General features: G+C 38.1%; 3 protein-coding genes across 4 annotated transcripts; all 3 read left to right on the top strand.

Moving 5' to 3' along the window:
• The first annotated feature begins 371 nt into the window (after positions 1-371).
• On the top strand, positions 372-3,522 carry LOC145908849 (heat shock cognate 71 kDa protein-like). Its single transcript, XM_082996172.1, has 12 exons — positions 372-523; positions 603-732; positions 796-914; positions 992-1,231; positions 1,301-1,424; positions 1,488-1,641; positions 1,703-1,850; positions 1,937-2,269; positions 2,332-2,530; positions 2,597-2,829; positions 2,904-3,006; positions 3,198-3,522. Exons 1-12 carry the CDS (start codon positions 449-451, stop codon positions 3,314-3,316), a joined length of 1,977 nt encoding a protein of 658 aa, XP_082852298.1. The 5' UTR covers positions 372-448; the 3' UTR covers positions 3,317-3,522.
• A 467-nt stretch (positions 3,523-3,989) lies between these two features.
• On the top strand, positions 3,990-12,651 carry LOC145908165 (exocyst complex component 8-like). Of its 2 annotated transcripts, XM_082995367.1 has the most exons (18): positions 3,990-4,141; positions 4,596-4,751; positions 5,308-5,403; positions 5,738-5,841; positions 6,407-6,519; positions 6,858-6,976; positions 7,202-7,222; positions 8,295-8,368; positions 8,456-8,576; positions 8,755-8,940; positions 9,660-9,759; positions 9,817-9,913; positions 10,266-10,446; positions 10,776-10,906; positions 11,311-11,469; positions 11,758-11,904; positions 11,964-12,149; positions 12,345-12,651. In XM_082995367.1, exons 1-18 carry the CDS (start codon positions 4,057-4,059, stop codon positions 12,414-12,416), a joined length of 2,148 nt encoding a protein of 715 aa, XP_082851493.1. In that variant the 5' UTR covers positions 3,990-4,056; the 3' UTR covers positions 12,417-12,651. The 2 variants fall into 2 exon arrangements, with proteins under 2 accessions (XP_082851493.1, XP_082851494.1); XM_082995368.1 differs by lacking the exon at positions 7,202-7,222.
• A 327-nt stretch (positions 12,652-12,978) lies between these two features.
• On the top strand, positions 12,979-19,917 carry LOC145908233 (autophagy-related protein 16-like). Its single transcript, XM_082995464.1, has 17 exons — positions 12,979-13,111; positions 13,388-13,502; positions 13,723-13,786; positions 14,176-14,285; positions 14,349-14,430; positions 14,593-14,765; positions 14,891-14,959; positions 15,335-15,397; positions 15,496-15,513; positions 15,723-15,831; positions 16,142-16,247; positions 16,663-16,805; positions 16,867-16,962; positions 17,894-18,030; positions 18,321-18,473; positions 18,942-19,088; positions 19,556-19,917. Exons 1-17 carry the CDS (start codon positions 12,994-12,996, stop codon positions 19,641-19,643), a joined length of 1,791 nt encoding a protein of 596 aa, XP_082851590.1. The 5' UTR covers positions 12,979-12,993; the 3' UTR covers positions 19,644-19,917.
• The last annotated feature ends 15 nt before the right edge of the window (positions 19,918-19,932 follow it).

The following is a 19,932-nucleotide window of genomic DNA, read 5'->3' as shown; positions in this document are numbered from 1 at the left end:
AGTCATTACGCAATGCTTTTCACAGTTCCTCAATAACGCAAGTTACTCTGAAAAGTTACACATTAATGAAATGACTGGGCTTGGTGGGCTCGGCCTCGGAATGTTTGCGAGACAGCAGTTTCTCGAACAGGCAGCGGTGAGCACGAGCCGGCAAAAGAAAAAGGCGCTGACATCACTACCGAATGTTCCAGAAGATGACGCGTATTTTCAAGCGGGAAACGGTCTCTGTGGCCTCGTGGATGCTAAGTTCTCATTTTCAGTGACCGGGAGAGGTGGTGTTGGTGTTGGTGTTGGTGTTGGTGTTGGTGGTGTTGAGTAGTTTTTCAAAAATTGCGTAAAAATAGTCGTTTTGTTTGACGCGGTCACCAAAATAATGTGATTTCGTTCTTGTCAGGTTTTAGTTTGTCCTTTCGGTAGTTTTGCGACACCAACTTAGCCAAATTTCAAAATGTCGAAAGCACCTGCCATCGGAATTGATCTGGGAACAACTTACTCCTGCGTCGGAGTCTTTCAACACGGAAAGGTTTGTTAAATTTATCACTCAATTCAACAGGTTAATTTAACAATTAGCAAAACTATAACGAAACTTCTTGCGAATTAAGGTTGAAATCATTGCGAACGACCAAGGTAACCGAACAACACCCAGTTATGTTGCATTCACTGATACCGAGCGTCTCATCGGAGACTCCGCTAAAAACCAGGTGGCAATGAACCCAACCAACACTGTCTTTGGTATGTTAATTTAGGGTTGTTTAAATCAACATAACACTTTTAAACACTCCTGTTTTAAAACAGATGCTAAGCGTTTGATTGGTCGCCGATATGATGATCCAACTGTTGCCAGTGACAAAAAACATTGGCCATTCGACGTTGTTCCAGATTCCACTAAGCCAAAAGTGAAAGTAGACTACAAGGTTTGTATGCAAATTCAAACTAAACTTTATTGGGACCAGGTACCGGTTATAAAAAAATACGATGTATTTCTGTACAGGGTGAAGCAAAATCTTTTTACCCAGAGGAAATCAGCTCTATGGTGCTTCACTGCATGAAGGAAACTGCAGAGAACTACCTTGGAAAAACGGTTACTGATGCTGTCGTCACTGTCCCTGCCTATTTCAATGACTCTCAACGTCAGGCTACCAAGGATGCTGGCACTATTTCTGGTTTAAATGTCCTACGTATCATTAACGAACCCACAGCTGCTGCTATTGCCTATGGGTTAGACAAAAAGGTGGGGGTGGCTTTTTGACTTCTGAAAAACTTTATTTGACTGGTGTTTAATGTGAGTAACAATTTTTAGGTGGGTCCTGAAAAAAATGTGCTTATTTTTGATTTGGGTGGTGGTACCTTTGATGTCAGTGTGCTAACAATTGAAGATGGAATTTTTGAAGTAAAATCCACTGCGGGTGATACTCATCTTGGAGGTATGAAACTTGATAATTAAGATAAGGACTTGTGGTGAATAAATAAGTTTCTTGTTTCTGTAGGAGAGGATTTTGACAACAGAATGGTCAACCACTTCCAAAGTGAGTTTAAACGCAAACACAAAAAAGACATCACACAAAACAAGCGAGCACTTCGTCGTTTGCGAACTGCTTGTGAAAGAGCAAAACGCACACTTTCATCATCAACTCAAGCAAGGTAACCATTGGTCAATAGGCCTATGTGCTGTGAGAGTATTAACATAAAAACTTGCTTCCAGCATTGAGATTGACTCACTGTATGAAGGAATTGACTTCTACACGTCCATTACAAGGGCTCGTTTTGAGGAGCTCAATGCTGATCTGTTCCGTTCCACATTGGAGCCAGTTGAAAAATCACTTCGTGATGCTAAACTTTCTAAGGGAGATGTAAGCAACCATTCTCACTGTTCTAAGAATCTAACCATTGTAACTGTGTGAAAGTCAGTGGTATAATTCAACATGTTTTTCATCAGATTAATGATATTGTCTTGGTCGGAGGATCCACTCGTATTCCCAAAATCCAGTCGCTCCTCAAAGACTTCTTTAATGGCAAAGAACTGAACAAATCCATTAACCCTGATGAAGCTGTTGCCTATGGTGCTGCTGTCCAGGCCGCTATCCTTAGTGGTGACCAATCCGAGGAAGTCCAGGACCTTCTGCTTCTCGATGTTGCCCCACTTTCTCTTGGTATTGAGACAGCCGGTGGTGTCATGACCGCTCTTATCAAAAGAAACACTACTGTACCAACAAAGCAATCGCAGATCTTTACAACCTATGCAGACAACCAGCCTGGGGTGTTGATTCAGGTAAAAAAACTGTTGCCAAAGCTCAGTATAGTAAAATATTGAAAATTTTTTTTAATTGTCAGGTATATGAGGGAGAACGTACAATGACCAAAGACAATAATCTGCTTGGTAAATTTGAGTTGTCTGGCATTCCACCATCACCGCGTGGCGTACCTCAGATCGAAGTGACATTCGATATTGATGCCAATGGTATTTTGAATGTAACTGCTGTAGACAAGAGCACTGGAAAAGAGAACAAAATTACTATCACCAATGACAAAGGTGAGTGTGAGATGTTGTATGCTTATCCTGTGTATTTCATATTATTAATTTTTTTTATATTACCAGGTCGCCTTAGCAAAGAAGAGATTGAGAGGATGGTCAGTGATGCAGAGAAATACAAGGATGAAGACTCGAAACAAAGAGACAAAATTCAGGCCAAGAATGGTCTGGAATCTTATGCATTCCAACTTAAATCCTCTGTTGAGGATGAAAAAATTAAAGACAAACTGTCGGAAGATGACAAACAAACTGTTCTTACCAAAGTCAAGGAAACCCTAGATTGGTTAGAATCGAATCAGGTAATGCCATTAGTTTGATTTTTTTAGTATCATTTATGGTATGTTTTCTGACAAAATGCTTTCGTTTTCACCAGAGTGCGGAAAAAGATGAATTTGAATACCAACAAAAAGAACTGGAAAAAGTGGCAATGCCAATTATCACCAAACTGTACCAGGGAGCTGGTGGTGGTGCAGCAGGTGGGAATTCTTTCTTAACTGTATTTGAATGGTGCCAATGATGCAAAACTTGTTCATGTGTCTAGGCCTCTGAATAGACATGATGATTGCTAGAGTCTCTGAGAAACGCACCTATAATAGTTTTATTATCTACCATCAAAGCTTAAAAATTTGCATACAACTGTTGGTAAATAATGATTAAATTTTCGCAGGTGGAATGCCAGGGGGCATGCCCGGTGGAATGCCTGGCGGTTTCCCCGGTGCTGGAGCAGGAGGTGCCCCACCTAGTGGCGGAGGAAGTGGCGGACCTACCATTGAAGAGGTCGACTAAATCATTCTGCGACGTCCTTGGTGGATAATCAAGCCTTCATTTCATGTTTTTCAACTGTTCAATTGTTTGCTTCAAACATTTCCTTCTGTTCTGTGGGCGCCAGGCCAACGTTGGGAATTCCAGCCAAAGTAAAACTAGCTGCTAGCCTGCCCTCCACGGGCACGTAAAATGTGACAATTCAAAAGAAATAAAACCAAAATATTGTACACTTTGTGTTTGAAACAGTCCACGTTTAAACGAGCAGCAAACTCACTCTGTGAATTTGGAAAAAGCAACATTTAAGACTTTTTTTATACGACCCGGCCGGCAGCAATTTGACAAAGTTTACCGTGAAAGCAAAGTTCGTTTTTGTGTGTATTTGTTTAGGCGTATAGCTATTATTCTGCTGTTTGATTTAAAGTGTTGCATGAGTTGTTTAATAAATACACTCGGTATCGCTTACAATCTTGTTTCTTTTAAACCAACTTAAAAGCAAATTTACATGAATCGTAAGCAGGTAAAAAGTTAAATGTAGCAAACCAAAACTGTTATTGAGACACAGTTAAGGTCCAAAACTAATGCAATAGAACATGCGAAATACTCAGAAAATGTATTTGCGAATATCTTACGCTCCTATATTACATCTCATCCGCTGACAGTTTAGGGAAAGCACCAACTTCGTTTGCTCAATTTCTTCCCGTAGTTTTTATGTTTTTTAAATAGTGTTGTCTTGCGCTTGAAATACTAAAAGCAGCATAGATATGGCCGACTCCACTAACCAGACAACAAAAGCATCAACTTCGCTTGCAAAAAACTTAAGCAGTCGCAACTTTGATCCAGAAAAATGTGAGTTAAATATCAAATTTTAATAGCTTTAACCTAAATTATTGTGATGCAAGTGTTGTAGAAATGGTCAAGTAAACCATAGCTATGTGTTGAGTCTATAACATTCTTGGTTTAACATGTGTTTGGTCATTTACAAACTATTTTTTGGATTATGTCTGTCACAGTTTGGAAGAAATGTTGGATAAATCCTTTTGCACTTTTGAAAATTAACCGATAAACCGCGCAATAAAAATTAGCTGATGCATTAACATACGAAAAACGTTGCAATTGTCTGAACATTATCTGTGCGTTTAACAATCGCCGAAAAAAGACCTCTGCGCAAATAACAATTTTTCACTTCGGTGATTGTAAATTCTTTCAAATTTTTAGTTCGACTATGTCTTGTGGTCTTATCAGAGTTTTGAGGCCTAAAAATTATATCTACTTATTTTACATCAAACAACTCTTCATGTAGTTGCCAAGAGCATAAGCGCACAATCTGATGGAGACAAAGACCTTCAAGAAAACAGGTCTCGTGTTCAGGCCTTGGGAGAAGAAACAGCTCAGATCCTTAAAAAACAAGTTTACCACAACTACCAGCTGTTCATCGATACTGCGAAGGAAATATCATGTATGGTATTTGTATGTCACACACTGGCACTGGATAACAAATATATATATGTATGCTGAGTATAAATAGACTGGCCCATATTGCTATTAACACTGTCATGTTAAAGACGTTTTGACAAAAACTTTTGTCATCATCAGTTTGACTATTTATACTCAGCATTATGAGAAAACCCGTGAGTTGTGTTCCTATATATGTATGTTTTTTACATTGTCTGACCAGTGTTTCCGCTTGGTTGTCAATTTATTTTTTACATGTTCTTGAAGTATAGAATGGTGATTTAATTGACTACATGTTTTTTATATTTGAATGCTACAAAAAATATTTTATGTATACATGTACATACATTAGAGCCTCCATACAATTTTACATCCCTAAACTTAATTGTGTTCCATACACACTCTAAAGCTGCAGCCAAACTTTAGTACAATGTAGTCAACAAACATAAAAACAAAAATGTCCTTACTGTTACTACCAACGTACCCAAAGCCTGGCTATCACATTATCAACGTGTACTGTTGTTTATACCCGACTGTTACATAATTATTTATATTTTTAGATCTGGAGGGTGAAATGTTCCAACTTAATCACATTTTAACTGAACAAAAAAACCTCATGGAAGTCATGACCAACGTCTTTATCACCAAAGGGAAAAGTAGGATGCTCGCTCTATATATACTTAATACAGAGGTTCTTAAATGGTGCCTCACAATGTATCAGTGCATCATGTACTAGTGAGGGTTCACAAGCTTATGTGTGAGGGTTTAGGAATTATATTTCTATGTCCAACTGTGTAATCTTTTAGCTGTTGCAGTGATAAAAACAAATTATTTTGTTACTTTAGTGTATTCACCTCTAAAAATCGTCCTCATCGTAAAAATGTCAAGATAACATTTGTTGCAAATTCGTGTGTCACTGCTTCAAAAACGTTGGAACCACTGACCTATTGCTTAAGCGCACTGGTTCATAATCTTTATGTTGTGTATAAGGTGAAGTTCAACACGAGGATGACAGTAAAAAGAAGATGGCAGATAAGGAACATGAGCAGGGAAAAGTGATGTCAGCGTTGGTGGGCAAGATTGAAGGATGCACGGTAAATAGTAGGCTGGTGAAATTTGTTTAGGTCAGTGGTTTTCCTCTTTCATTTTGACAGTTTGGCCAAACCATAATGAAGTGTTTATTATGTGAGCCAATTTCTTGTCTATACACACCTCCACAAATTATCTACAAATTTTCCCCCTCTTGGCTGCTGAAGTGCATTTCTTACTACTGGTAAGAGACAGTTGCGGTGCATGACATTTGCCCCAACTCACAGTTCCGTCACTTGGCTATTGGTAATAACTTTGCTTTAAAACTGTCATATACACTATTCAAATTAAGCAACACTATATTGCATTTTGGAAAGTATGCATCTGTGTGATACGTTCCTAAAGTAATTTTTAAAAATACTAGAAACTGTTTTTGTAGCCCAGTTTTTATACAGCTTGAAAAATAATTGACAGGAATGTTGTGCAATATGAATTAAATATACACACATATGTATTAAAGTTGCTTTAGTTGATGGCAAACATACTAATTGTTGTTGATTGAAATAAGCACTCAACTGGTTGTATGCGTGGTGATTACCTATGACCGTTTACCAATATGTTTTCTCACAGAACATTTTAGAGGCGCCGGGAAGGTGTTTGGTCCATGATGGAGATGTGGTCGAGTTGGACACAGACTCTTTCAACCCAATTGGAAAAATTCACATGTTCCTCTTCAATGATTGGTAGGCTTTCATTTGTTGAAACATCCTACAGTAGTATGTCGTGGGTGTGGCGTTCCTTCGAAATGCTTTGTGATTAACCCGCTAAATTCTTGTATTGTTGAGCAACCAGAAAACATTTCAGACATGCAGATTGATTGTTAGTGCTTTTAAAACAAAAGCCAAATTAGTTTAAAATAGGAGTTTGAAAAAATTGGAAGCCCCTTTATATCAATTAACATTTTTTATGAAAAATTTAAACCCTAGCAGCCCACTTCCTTTTTGCATGAAAGTAGATAATTTTTACAGTGTCTTAAAAAAGTATTTTTGCCAATGTCAATTTTCAACCTTAATTTTTCTAGTGTTGTCGTGACAACATGGGCAAGTACACGAAGGGGGAATGCAGTGGCTGGAAAATATAAGTTTCAGCTGATGTGGGAAATTGACACCCTTGCAATGGTCAATGCCAGGGATGTGGGACGTAAGTTATATTAAGTCTTGGGAGTTTATTTGTTCATTGGTTTCAATTTTTCTTTCTGTTCAGGGTTGTGATAGAAGCTTTAACTTAATTAATTTTGATTGACTGTCTTTTTGTTGAAATTATCCTTTTTCAAGGAATTTTGATTGCGTTTTTTTGCGAACAATTTTTACTGTGTGTGTGCCTTTGCAATGGCAATGCAATGTTTTCTTTTTCCAAATGATACAGGAAAAAAGATTCCAGCTAGGAGTAAGTACAAGATACTAATTGCATGACGGCAAATTAATAAAAGCAGCATTAAACAGTAATTCAGACTTAGAGGTGGTGGTAATTGTAATTACCGGGTTCTGGATCATTTGTGTGTGTGTTTTCTTGTGCATTTAATTAGCAAAAAAATACTATCTGTGTTTGGCAGTTTGTGCAGATGGCATGCAAAGTTTAGGGCACATGAAATAACTTTCATGTTCAATACTTCAACATTCATTATTCTTTCTATAGTTATATAGAAAAGATTTGCCTATTTTTTCCGAGTACTAAATTTAAGAAACATTTTTGTGGTGGTTATGTATCATGCATGGGTCAAGAAAATAACATAAGTTAAGTAACATGATCAGAATTATTGATAATTATTTGAAGCACAGACAGTTTGTTAGTAATCCCAATTTTCAATCAAAATGGAGGTTAAAAATGTTTAGTATGTGGTGGAAGCTGCCATGCATATTGTTAATGTGAATGGGGGTCTTACTGTAAATAACCAGTTATTCTTATTGATAAGAAAATGAAAATATGTTTACTTAGTTGTCAGTGCACTTTCTGAAAATGTGTGCTGCATGGCCACTGATACAATGATAGGAATGGATAGTTTTTTTACCAGAAAAGCCCTAATTTATTTATTTGAGTGAGTTAGGTAACAATTTTGTCAAGGCAGGTTAAGAAGCTAAAGAGAGTAAGTCTTTTCGACGATAATAACCAAGTGTTTTGCAGCCAAGGAAGGTTTCAACAAATGGTTAAACATGCCAGGTAGGATAAACAGACATTTTATGCATTTGGCAGATTAGAGATTTGCAGGGTTTAGTTAGGAAACTGTTTTCTCATATCCTAGAAGATAGCTTACCACAATATATGTGAGCTTTCATTAAAAAGGTTATTTTGCTTGAGCTTGCAGTTTTTCTTTGTGCAATTTTTCCACGCTACTTAATGCAGTGCATCATGTGGTTTAGTGTAAGGATCTCCTGCTTCTGCCTTCATTTAAACAATCTAATATATAACATAGGACCCAATGAAAATCTTGATGCAATACTGTTTTTTACTTCATCTGCAGCGGTCAAGAATGCATTCAAAGTTCTCATTTTTCCGGACTCAAGAATGTTCAAGTGCGAAAGTTCAAAGGAAAAGGTAAAAACCCTTACTTGCCTCAATTCCTTACAAAGATGTTGCAACACTCATTACAGGAAAATACAATTTTCTATTTTTCTCTGTCAGAGGGAGTGGTTGGAGATCGTGGATGCCACCAAGCGCAAACATTTAAGTGAGAAAGAAAAGAAGAAAGAGCTTGTGTCAGCTACCTCCCCAAAACCAATATCACCATCAAAAAGCACCAATCGTAAGTGCACAAGTTAGGATTTATCTCACAGTATCTTTGTACCAAAGTGTTCCGGCAAACTGGTAAACACGCATTTTTTGTGGCACCTCTGCATTATTCCACAGCAATGCAGTCACAAAATTAGGTGTGGCTATAATAAGACAACAATGGAATAATCACTGGAAATCGTTGCATTTAGCATTTACCGATTTTGAAACTGAACTGACTGAGGCAGTGAACATGGACAGAAAAACACCGTTGGAAAAGACCGAGGCATCACATGACGAAAGGCTGGACGCTGATTGGTTGCATGAAATGCCTGAAGATTTGGATGTCTTCATAGCCCAGCGGAATTTCGAAGATGCAGTGAAACTGATTTTACAAAGTTAGTAAAGCATTTCTTTCTTCCACCTAGCATAAAATATCTTTTGTAAGCCAATACCTGGATATGTGGTTTCGATTTGATATACCGACTCGTAATAACTTATTGTCTTTGAACATATTACACTTGAAGTGGTGATAATTACAGTCAGGTTTTAGGCGTTAAAGTTTATTCTAGTTCAGGAGTTTTTTTCGCCCTCTTTTAACTGGTTACCATTTTCCGCGACCCCTGTGTTTGTTGGTAATATTTAAATATTTAATGTAACGTGTAAGCTGCAGACAGATGGCCACTGTTTCGACCTAAAAGGTCTCATCAGTGCAGCTGGTGTGACTATCAGACGACTTTGCTGACCAAAAGGTGCCCAACGGATGACGGTGATTGTATAGTCACCACAAAGTGGAAGTCTTTGCTTGGCCGTTTGGTCAGCAAAGTCGTCTGATAGTCACACCAGCTGCACTGATGAGACCTTTTATGTCGAAACAGTGGTCATCTATCTGCAGCTTACACAATTCATATTATTGGCTCCACTTTGCTTATTTAACGTAACGTTTAATGAAAAGCTGTCAGGGGAGACGTACTTTTGACTATAGTACAAATAAATGTGTTTCTTGTAATATTGACTCATGCGACCTTTAAAACTGTTTTCCCAGTGTGGGAAACCATCGTCTTGGTAATGTGTCAGCTTCTCCTAAAGAACAATATATTTTTACGACCATTTACAGGCCGAGGGTACTTGTCAAACATTGACGACTGTCCGCTAAAGGGCGACATTGAGCAAAAACTTCTAAACAGGCGACAACAGTTGGTAGAAGTTCTCTCAAGGTATTTGAATTCGATTTACTTCACTATATAAGAATTTAACACCATATTACGGTGTAGAGAGCTTAGGTCGTCGCCGGATAGGAGCTTGAGGGGTGGTCCACGTGTCATAAGAAGACCGGTTGTGCTTCTTATTCAGCTGGAGGAAAGCACAAAGGCGAGTCTAACCCTGATCCGCTCATATAAACATCTTGTTGTTTTGTAATTCACAGCACAACAGCATTCTGTTTCGTCCCACATTCCCATAAAGCTTTGACGCAACAAAAACTCAACCATTGTTCTCTGTAATGTCGGTTAATTTCAATTGGTTTGATTTGTTGAGGCAAAAACACCCTAATTCTTGGTGCGAAAAAAAACACCCTTCAATGCCTTGACTGCGATGCAGTGAACCTTCCGTAATTGGTTACATTTAAATGCCTAACAGCCATCTGTTTTTTTTCTGTTAATTCACTACGACCCTACTCCTTATCATACGTCTGTGAGCAGCGGGTAATGAGATATTTCTCCAGGCATGCCACCTGTTTCTCAGCAACCGATCCAGCGCAGTAGCATTTGCAATTCGCCAACTTCGAACCGAAGGCTCCCTGCCACTGTATATAAGCAAACTGTGCAAAGTTTTTTTCAACAACTTGGAGGAAACGGCGCGTGAATTCCAGTTTTCGTTCAAAGATATGGCCGGCTGTTATTCGTGTAAGCAACACTGTTCAGCAACTGTTAGAATTTTCTTTCATCTTGGAGTTATTTAAGGAGGCTCAAATACCTCAACATGATTGTTTATGCATTTTGAAAAATTCTCTTATGAGTATTACGTTGTAATAGAGAACCTTGACCATTCACTGCATGAGTTGAAAAATTCATATATTTGTTGGAATGGATATGATATCTATAATTTATGTTTAAATAGTGCAAACAAATCCGGTATTAAATAAGAAGTTTCTAAATTAAAAAACGTTTGAATGTTTGTTCATCGCCAGACTAATCAACATACGTACATTTTTAACAAAGCAACATTCCCGCAGCGTTTGTGGTTTGGGCTCAAGAAGAACTGACGTCATTCGTGGAAACCTTCTCTCAACAAGTATTCGGTCGCAATGCTGACGTAGCTGAAGTCGCCGAATGTGTCCAGAATGCCGAATCTCACTGCGAAAAGGTTGGAGTTTTTTACTACCTGGCACAGTCGATGCAATCTTACTGCAGAAATACTGTCTTAATAATGCTCATTTGCTGTTGTAACATATTTGAAGAATCGGTGTCATTTGTATGGACTACAATTTGAGTCAATTGAGCTACTGAAAATTACGTATAAATGGAGTAACTTATTTTAGACTGCTCCTTTCCGAAAGTTTCAAGAACAAGCAGCTGAGACAAGTTTTTTCGATGCATCTTCCATTAATTTTTCTAATTACTTTTTTCAATAGCAAATAAAGAGTTACACAGCGGTGTTCAATAAATTCTGCCGGTTTCGCTAGTTTTTAAACAACTTCTTTGATTTTCTGTTGTCCAAAGCAGACCCACATAAGAGAGCTTTTTAATGGAAACAGGGTATATTTTCAGTTACACAACCTTGGACTGGATTTGGACTTCCTCCTCAATAACCTCATGGTCCCGCACATACAGTCTGCCATCAAAGACCACAAGCAGAAGATTATTGACGCTACCAAGTTGCGAAACTCCGAGGAGACGTGGAGGCCAACTAATATGGTGACCCCGCAGGTATTGGGCGGACCGTTATATCAACAAGGAAGTTGTTGCGGAAATTAATGCAATCATTTTATTATTTTTAAGTCATGCGTTCAGGCAGTGCATTATATTTAAAGCAGTTAGCCCAGTGCCACAGTCACCAGCGGCACTGATGAGACCAAACGGTGTGTCTCATAAATTAAAAGCACAAAACTTATAAGGAACCATCAAAATGTTTAAAATTTAAATTATCGTTTGCAAATTTCTTCACCAATAACATATGAAGTAAACCTTGGTAGAATAAGATATTTTTACACACAGGCGACAGACAAGATTATTGACGAAATGACACAACTTGGTATCAAGACTTTTATGGATTACTGTTACGACAGCTGCTTCATAAAGCTCACCGGATCCACACTAGCATTTGCGAGGGCGATTCTTACGCACGTTGATAGTGCAATGAGGGTCAGTTTAAACCATTTTTTAATTATCTAAATTTTAATTTCCTGCGCATTGTATCCCAGATGCTGTTGCCAGAACTGCAGAAATTGGTGGTCGACGGCATAGCAGAAGTGGTGACACTTTATACCGATTTTACAAGCGGGTGTCTTCGATGTGAGACAGAGCGCAAGGACAAGGCTAAGATTATTCGAGAAAACGCACGATTTTTGTCTGAAAGCCTCCTGCCCCTTGTTGAACAAAAAGTACAGGTACGAATATAAAATACACATTTTTTTTGTGTGCTTTTTGGACAGGAAATTTGATTTCCCGGACCACGTGGAGATGGTTTCAAGTTCGCATAAATTTCAGTATATCATTTATTCCGTGATATGTTTTTGTAAAAATCATTCAGGTATAAACAGTTTAACAGCAAAACTTCGTAATCTTAACGATTTCTTGTTTAGAAAAAAATTCGACAGTCTCCGAAAAAACTGATCGACATTCGAACTAGCTTTGCCAGAGAAATTTCCAAGTAACGAACCGACCAAAAAGACAGATTTCAGATGGCTGGAATATTCGGCATCGTGCTTCTCTTTTATGTGCTAGTATATCCTACGCAATAGTATACACTTTAAACTGTCCCTAATATCTAAAATATTTCCTATTTGCGTTTAAAGCTTACCGTATATATGTGTTGGTTATTCTTTGCTCTTATTTGATTCAGTTTGTGGATAAGAAAGGCGAAAAATTCGCTGTATTATCGTGCAATAAACGTGCAAAATTTCACTGAATTCCTTTGGTTGAATGCAGTTTGTGATTGGATGCTGCAGACTTATTTCTAATGTTTAAGGAGCAGTCAAGCATGGGAAGTACACGGGACATGGGAAAAAACAAGTATAAGATCTAACAATAACGTCAGAAAAGCTATTAAAAGCTTTCAGGTGGTTCGAAATGCTATGATATTTGTAAACATGAGCGTTGGATTTTACAAAAGAAATTAATGTTTAACTTACAGAAGCAGTTTAAGAAGTCCAGCCCTAAATAACAAAAAACACAACAGCGCACAGCAAACTTTCACGCTTGAGTGATTCCCTTGCTAACATTTTGGAGTTGATGGTCAAATGCTGGGCGATGGAAGAAAATGTAAAAGTTGATTATGAAAACATCGTTCTTAAGCAGATAGTTGACCGCAACAGAGCCTACAATAAATTTGCATCCCTAATTAATTCATGTAAGTACCCGAAACCCAGATAAAATGCTACAATATGCCATAGATTTGAAATTTATTCCACAAGATTTCCTGTTGCAGATGGTATCAAGATTAATATGGTGTCTCTAAATGGCTTTTACTATGATTAGTATTCCTAGTCACAAAACTGGAAGAACTGTACCTTTATAAATTGTATTTTATCCTACATTCTGCTTAAATTAGCTACATTAGCAAACTATCCCCTTTAACATCCTAGTTTGTATGGTTGTATATCACCAGTCGTCAATTTAAATCCAGATACACATCTTAATCAAGCAAACAGTGAATTGCATAAAACAAATGATGCCTTACAATGCGACATCACGAAACTGAGGCAAGAGAACCATGACCTCTCGACAAAGGCACATGCGGGGTTAGTTTATGTGCAGCTTACTAAAATAATGTCCATGTTTATTGTGCCTTCTAATTGTATATTGGCTGTGGTAAGTTTTCTTCAATTTGTTGAGGTTTATTTTATTTGTACCTCACCAGCTAAGGGTCGTTTGTTTCAACCTTTAAAATTTAGTGTTAAAATTTTGAATTCAGTTTTTAAATGTTCATTTTGCAAGCATATAATCCCTCTTTTGTTTTAGGATTGTTTCTGCTGAAAAGAATGAGCAATATACTGTGTTGGAACAAAAGTTGTTCAAAGTGCAGGTAAACCCCACTACAAGTGAAGTGACGGCAATTACTGTTTAGACTTTCCTGTCCATTTGAAATGTTATAATAGTATAAATAATATGAAATTTTGTGAGCTACATGCAGATGGCCACTGTCTAGGCCATGTTTATTTATGTGATTTATTGTGACGTTGTATCTGACTACACTATTGGTGTAGGTTTTGCTAGTGTTTTCACCTTGTTTTTCTGGGTGGTTGCACCTAATGCCCAATGGATGACGGTCTTTGCCAGACCATTTGGCTGGCAAGATCGTTATGATAGTAGTTGGTAATCTACACATTTTGTCTCAAATCAACACCCCAATATTACCATGTCCCACTTTGAGAACCACTTCGTCGATTATGGTCTCATGCTTTTGACCTTTAGGAAGAACTAACTGAAGTGCACAGAAGTAAAGGAGCAAGGGCCCAACAAATTCTGGACTTAAATGTTGCTCTTCAAGAAAAGGAGAAAGAAATTTCAACTTTCAATGATCAGTATGGATTACTATTTATAACCTTAAGGTCTCGAGGTTTGTGTTTATTAATATTATTTGACAGGTTGCAAAGCAAAACTGATCAAAATTCACTGCTGAAAACAGATTGTGATAATCTGAAGCAAAAGAATACAGACCTTGAACAGGTAACTAACATGCGTGAGACCACTTGATTTTTGGGCAAACTAAGTTCTAGTATATATAAATATATATTTAACTGCATGCTTTCAGAAAAACTTGTTGTGGGGTATGTTTAAATTTGATCTTAAAATTTGCAAGCATTCATGTATGCCTCAATTATACTACAGGCAATTCAAACACTCAAAGATAACTATCAAGCTCTGCAACTTTTAAGTGACTCATTTGAAGGTAAATTAAGGAAAAGTCAAAGTGAGTACAATGACCTCCTTGAGCGATTCAAAAAGTTAAAGGAAACACATGTGGCTGCAATAAATACACAAAATGACAATGACCTGAAAAAGTAAGTTACATCAGCATTCAGTTGTGTAATTTTGATAAAGTATAGTCGCAGTTGCTTGTGTATAGTTGTGGTAGCTTGTCAAAGTGTTACATCTGGCATTGAGTGATTCCTCTAATCTGTTGTAGGAAACCTGACACAAAAGGGAGAAGTGCAAGTATACATTCGCTCACCCAAGGAAAATCCAATCCCGCAAGGTATAATGATACATAACTTGTGAACTGTTTGAACTTATTGTAGCAATGCTTTTGACTTTATCACATGTCCAAAATGTCAATAGTTAAACTCATTTAAAAGTCAAAACTTTTTTCAATTGCAATCTTTCTTTATAGACACTGACATTAGATACAATATGTGATATGAATCAATATGAAACCTTTTCAATTAAAGTCTACTGTATATTATATTACTATGGAAACATTTGCAAATGTTATTTTATTTTTTTTACTTATAGTATTGTGCAGCAGTTAACTTAAACTTAGTTTTCCGATACCCCTCATGACTTTAATGTACATGAGAGAGTTGTGTCTAGTTATCAATTCACATACAATCCAAACACACTTGTTTTCCAGCCCAACTCAATCTACACCCAACCCCATGGGTGAGTCAACATTTGGGGAAACAATCAAAAGAAAGTAAGTTGTTTGTTTAATTTTCTCTTTAAATTTATTACTGAGTAAATTTACACATACATTTTTATTGAGTAGCCCTTAATGCTCTTGTTTTTTTTCAGATTTTCTGATATATTCAGGTGCGTATGAAAAAAGTTACAATCAATAATGAAGCTATAAAATATTATTTATGTACAAACTTTGTCACAATCACATATTAAAACAAAAAGCTGAAAAAGGTGCTGTAATGCAGGCCAACCCTAAAAAACTTTCCTTAAAAAATAAACTGCCTTTTTGGGCTACAGTTTTAATGACTCAGAATAGCATTTCAAACCAATGTTTATTGCAGTGTAAAACCACGTCCGCCCAGTGAAGAGGAACGCGAATATACACATTCTCTAGGTGTTTATGGGTTTGCAGCTGATGTTAGACTTCCCCAGGAAGTAGTTTGTAAATGGGTGAGACTTAAATTTAACAAACCGTTCTCCATGTATGGATGGTTTTCACTTACTTGCCTGATAATATTGAAAAGCTTTTTGTTTTTCTGCTTTTTCAAGCTTTTTGGTAATTTTTAGCAAATATATTATGAAAAATGTGATTAACTTGTGTTTGGCAGCTGTAGATTTTCAGGGCTATATTAGGGCTATTTACATGGTGAGCTTGCATATACAGCATATATTTGCATTTCCCAGCCTTTCGTTATTTATCGTGCCAGTTGCCTGGTTGTACATATAGGACAATGTATTTTATTTCCATTTGTTGCTACAGAGAGCTCATGAAAGTGAAGTGATGGCAGTAAAGTTCTCTGCTTCTGGTGGTATCCTAGCAACTGGAGGATCTGACAGACTTATCCACATATGGAATTTCATTGGGGGTTTGTTTACCAAATTGTAGTATGTTGTAAACGTTTCGGCATTAGTCCATATGCAAAATAACTAATCAGAAAATAGTTCTGTTACTTCTTATATACCCAGTTTATGTCATGTCAATTTTCCCACCCATTACCTTAAAACTTAATGGAAAAGACTAAATAAATAAACAACAACCAAGATTTATGATAGCAAAAGCATATAAAATCAAAGCTTTGTTGTCATATCGTCGCGGACTCAGAGTAGTCTGCAGACCCAAGTTGGGGAAACCTTGCTTTAAACCATCGCTTGCACGTGTTTTCAAATCTCTTCATGATTTAAAAATTGTGAAGAAAAGACATAATTCAGTATCTACGAAACTTTCTGACTTTTCTTTGAAACTTTATGACTTTTTTTGTGAGTAATACTACGTAACTTTAGACAAAAGTCGACTCCAACACACATTGCGTGGTAGCAATGGGAGTATAACCAATATCGACTTTGACCCTATGGAGGAAATGCTTGTGGGGAGCTCGAATGACTATGCAACCCGAATATGGACTGTGAATACGCAAAGACTGAAGGTGCATTAGATGTTGGGTAATTTCTTAGGATCTTTTTGCGCAACTTTGTTACTGATTTTAGCTTACCTTAACTGGTCATGGCGGCCGAGTTACAGCTTCCCGGTTTCTTGGATCAGCATATCGCCTTGCCTCTGGAAGTCTTGATAGGACAGTCAAGGTAACATAATTATCTATTCAACTGAGACAGTGATTAATGGCTTATGACCAGAGGGGAGTATGTTTTATTTGGATACACATACACCCAATGTACTCTTTGTAAACCCATTTCCTTTAAAGTACACTTACTTTTGTCTACATCAACCTATAACACTGCAAATTATATATTTAGAAAACCTCTTGTGTGTCATGGACAAACAGTTTATGCCTGCTTGTTAACCCCTCTTGTTTCCAGAAAACAGTTATGGAACGTCTCCACAAATGTTTGTAGCAAGCAAAATAACTAAAAAAATTACCCACTTCTTTGCAAGGCGGGTTTATTACCTACCTTTAAACCAATGTTTTCCTAACCCCCTAAAGAGCTTAGTGATACAAAAATTCCTCCTTAATCGCCCTCAAAAATGATTTCCCATGTAATCCCCCGCGCCCCCTCCCTGGGGAGGCATTGGGCAGCACTTTATAACCGGTGCGGTTTAAACCAGTGGTTCCGAAAGTCGGCGCCAGCGCCCCCCTAGGCGTGTTAGCAATCGCATGGGGGGCGCTGGATACTGAATGGGCGATTGGGGGCGCTTGGTGACATGGCAAATTTTCTCTTATAGCGTAAGTCGGTGTTTTCTAACTGGTGGTACGTTTACCACTAGTGGTATGCGACCGCATTCCACGTGGTACGCGAGCACCTTTTCGTAATTATCTTAGCTCTTATGTGATCGAACGTGCGTTCTGCGCATTCACCACTCTTTTAGATGGAAAAAGAAATCGTCTTGATATCGACAATTGAGGACACTTACGATTGTTTTTGTCCGACATGAAACCTGATATTGAGAAATTGGTGTCATTGCACCAACCTCACCCATCGCATTAATTGACAAGCAACAAGAAACAAAATTTGAGAAACAAAGGTTTAAACTCTTAACAACACTTTCTACTTGTAGGTATGGGACGTGAGGTCGGGGGCGTGTACACGTACATTCATGGCTGGTTCGTCCTGTAACGATATCGTGGCTGCCGATGCGGCTGATTGCTTGGCCAGTGGCCACTTTGACCGCAAGATTCGCGTCTGGGACGCAAGGTGAGCCGTGTTGGTTTATCCATACCTCTTTTTGACATAACTCACAATATTTTAAATTATCACTGATGCTGCCAGGCATGTTTTATTGCTGCAATACGGCTCTTCTGGCAATAATTTTTTTTTAATCACGTTTCGACCACCATGCAGCAGCCTTCATCAGAATGTATAAAAATGTGAATAACTGACATTATTTTCTTGTCCAATTCCCTACTAAACTTTTCTAGAACATTTCAAATTAAAAGGTTTTTAGGAAGATGTACTTAACCTTTTAATGCCAATTCTCCGTGCAGAGTTAGCGGTCACGCACAAAACGAGATTGTGGTCGGTGGACGTGTGACGTCACTCGATATGCCGGCCGACCGGACCTCGTTGATATGTTGTACGAAAGACCACACCCTCGAGCTGGTTGACATACGAAAGTCGGCCGTTCTAAAGGTTTTTAGGTACATACTCCTCTGCGTGTATGACTTTGCCTCCTTATTTTATCATATATAACTGCCTGCAGTAAAGAAACTGTGCAGTATAACACTGTTAGTAAAACATCACAGATATCATATCCTAACTTCAGGAAATGTTACAAATTTAAATGCGAATTTTACTTTGAATAGAAAAGTCGGTTAGTTCATGGCACTGAGTGTTCGAAACGCCCATAAGAAAAAGTCCCGCATATTAGCTTTGGCTTTCTATTCAATATTATAAATTTATGCCACGATAACCCAATGATCATTAAGTTCACTTAAAGGGCCTTCACAGCAGGGCTAACTTGCCCTGCCATCCAAAAACTTGCATATGATCTGCTCTATTTTCCAAATCATACGTGCATTTGCATCCCACCTACACACCAATAGTTATTAATAAAGCATTTCCTCATTCAAAACCAGCCCTGAAATTTATGTTTGTTCTTTATTAAGCCACGACCAGTTCAAAGTGTTGACCGATCAGACGCGTTGCGCGTACAGCGTTGACGGTGAGTACGTTGCTGTTGGATCGGGAGACGGAACAGTGCTCGCATGGAACGTAAAAACCGGAAACTTGGAAAGCACTTCCAAACACCACGAGTAAGTATCCCAGGGTGTGAATCGTACAACATACTTCTGCTTTACGCGTGGATTTATAACGCGGTACTAGGGAGAATAAAACACCAAGAGTAAGTATTTCTGGGCGTGACCAATGAGGAGTTTATAGGTGGGGTACTATTCGGTACTTGTTCCTTGGTACACCTGATATTATTTCTCAAGACGAGCTGAAGATATATCACAAAGTCGGTCTTTTATCGTCATCAGTTAAAAAGACTGCGTTGTGGAAGTGCATATGTTTTTTGCATTTCAACGGGTATGCGTTGCGTCGGTCTTTCAAGAGGATGTATTTATTTCCCGCTGAGATTGTCGTGTTTGGCGTCGCAAAACATTGCTGGGAAAGGTTGTAGCGGAACTTTGAATGAATTCAACCCGATAAATACATCCGCAAATCAACAGCGTTGTGTACGGGATTAAAGTAACCTTTTTGCTTGCTTGCACTTTTCCAGTGACCCAGTGGTTTCCTGCAGTTGGTCGGGCGGTCGTCTCGTGACGGGTGACAAACATCGCCATTGCGTGCTCTGGACAGGCACATGACGTCATCAACTGGAATCTATCACGTCACTCATTGGCTTTTCGACAGTCGCCGTCGGTACGCCCGCCGAGCGTATGGCAACTGCACTTAATTCGTTCCGAATCGACCTACGTTTCTTTTATTGCAACCCTGTTTGTCAACGTACATGCTCGAAAATAAAGTACCCGTCTCGTTGCTGTTGATAACCGGGGACCAGTCGGTTCTCCGGTCTGTTAAATTGCCCCCTCTTGTCTGCAATATTAAAAAAACTCATGCTTTCTATAAAGCCTCCCAACATTTTTCAACACTTGC

This window comes from Ascidia mentula, chromosome 7 (genome assembly GCF_947561715.1).
Source record: "Ascidia mentula chromosome 7, kaAscMent1.1, whole genome shotgun sequence".
In the NCBI taxonomy this organism is placed as follows: domain Eukaryota; kingdom Metazoa; phylum Chordata; class Ascidiacea; order Phlebobranchia; family Ascidiidae; genus Ascidia; species Ascidia mentula.
The sequence above is the reverse complement of the archived record's forward strand: the minus strand, read 5'-3'. Positions and strand labels throughout refer to the sequence as shown.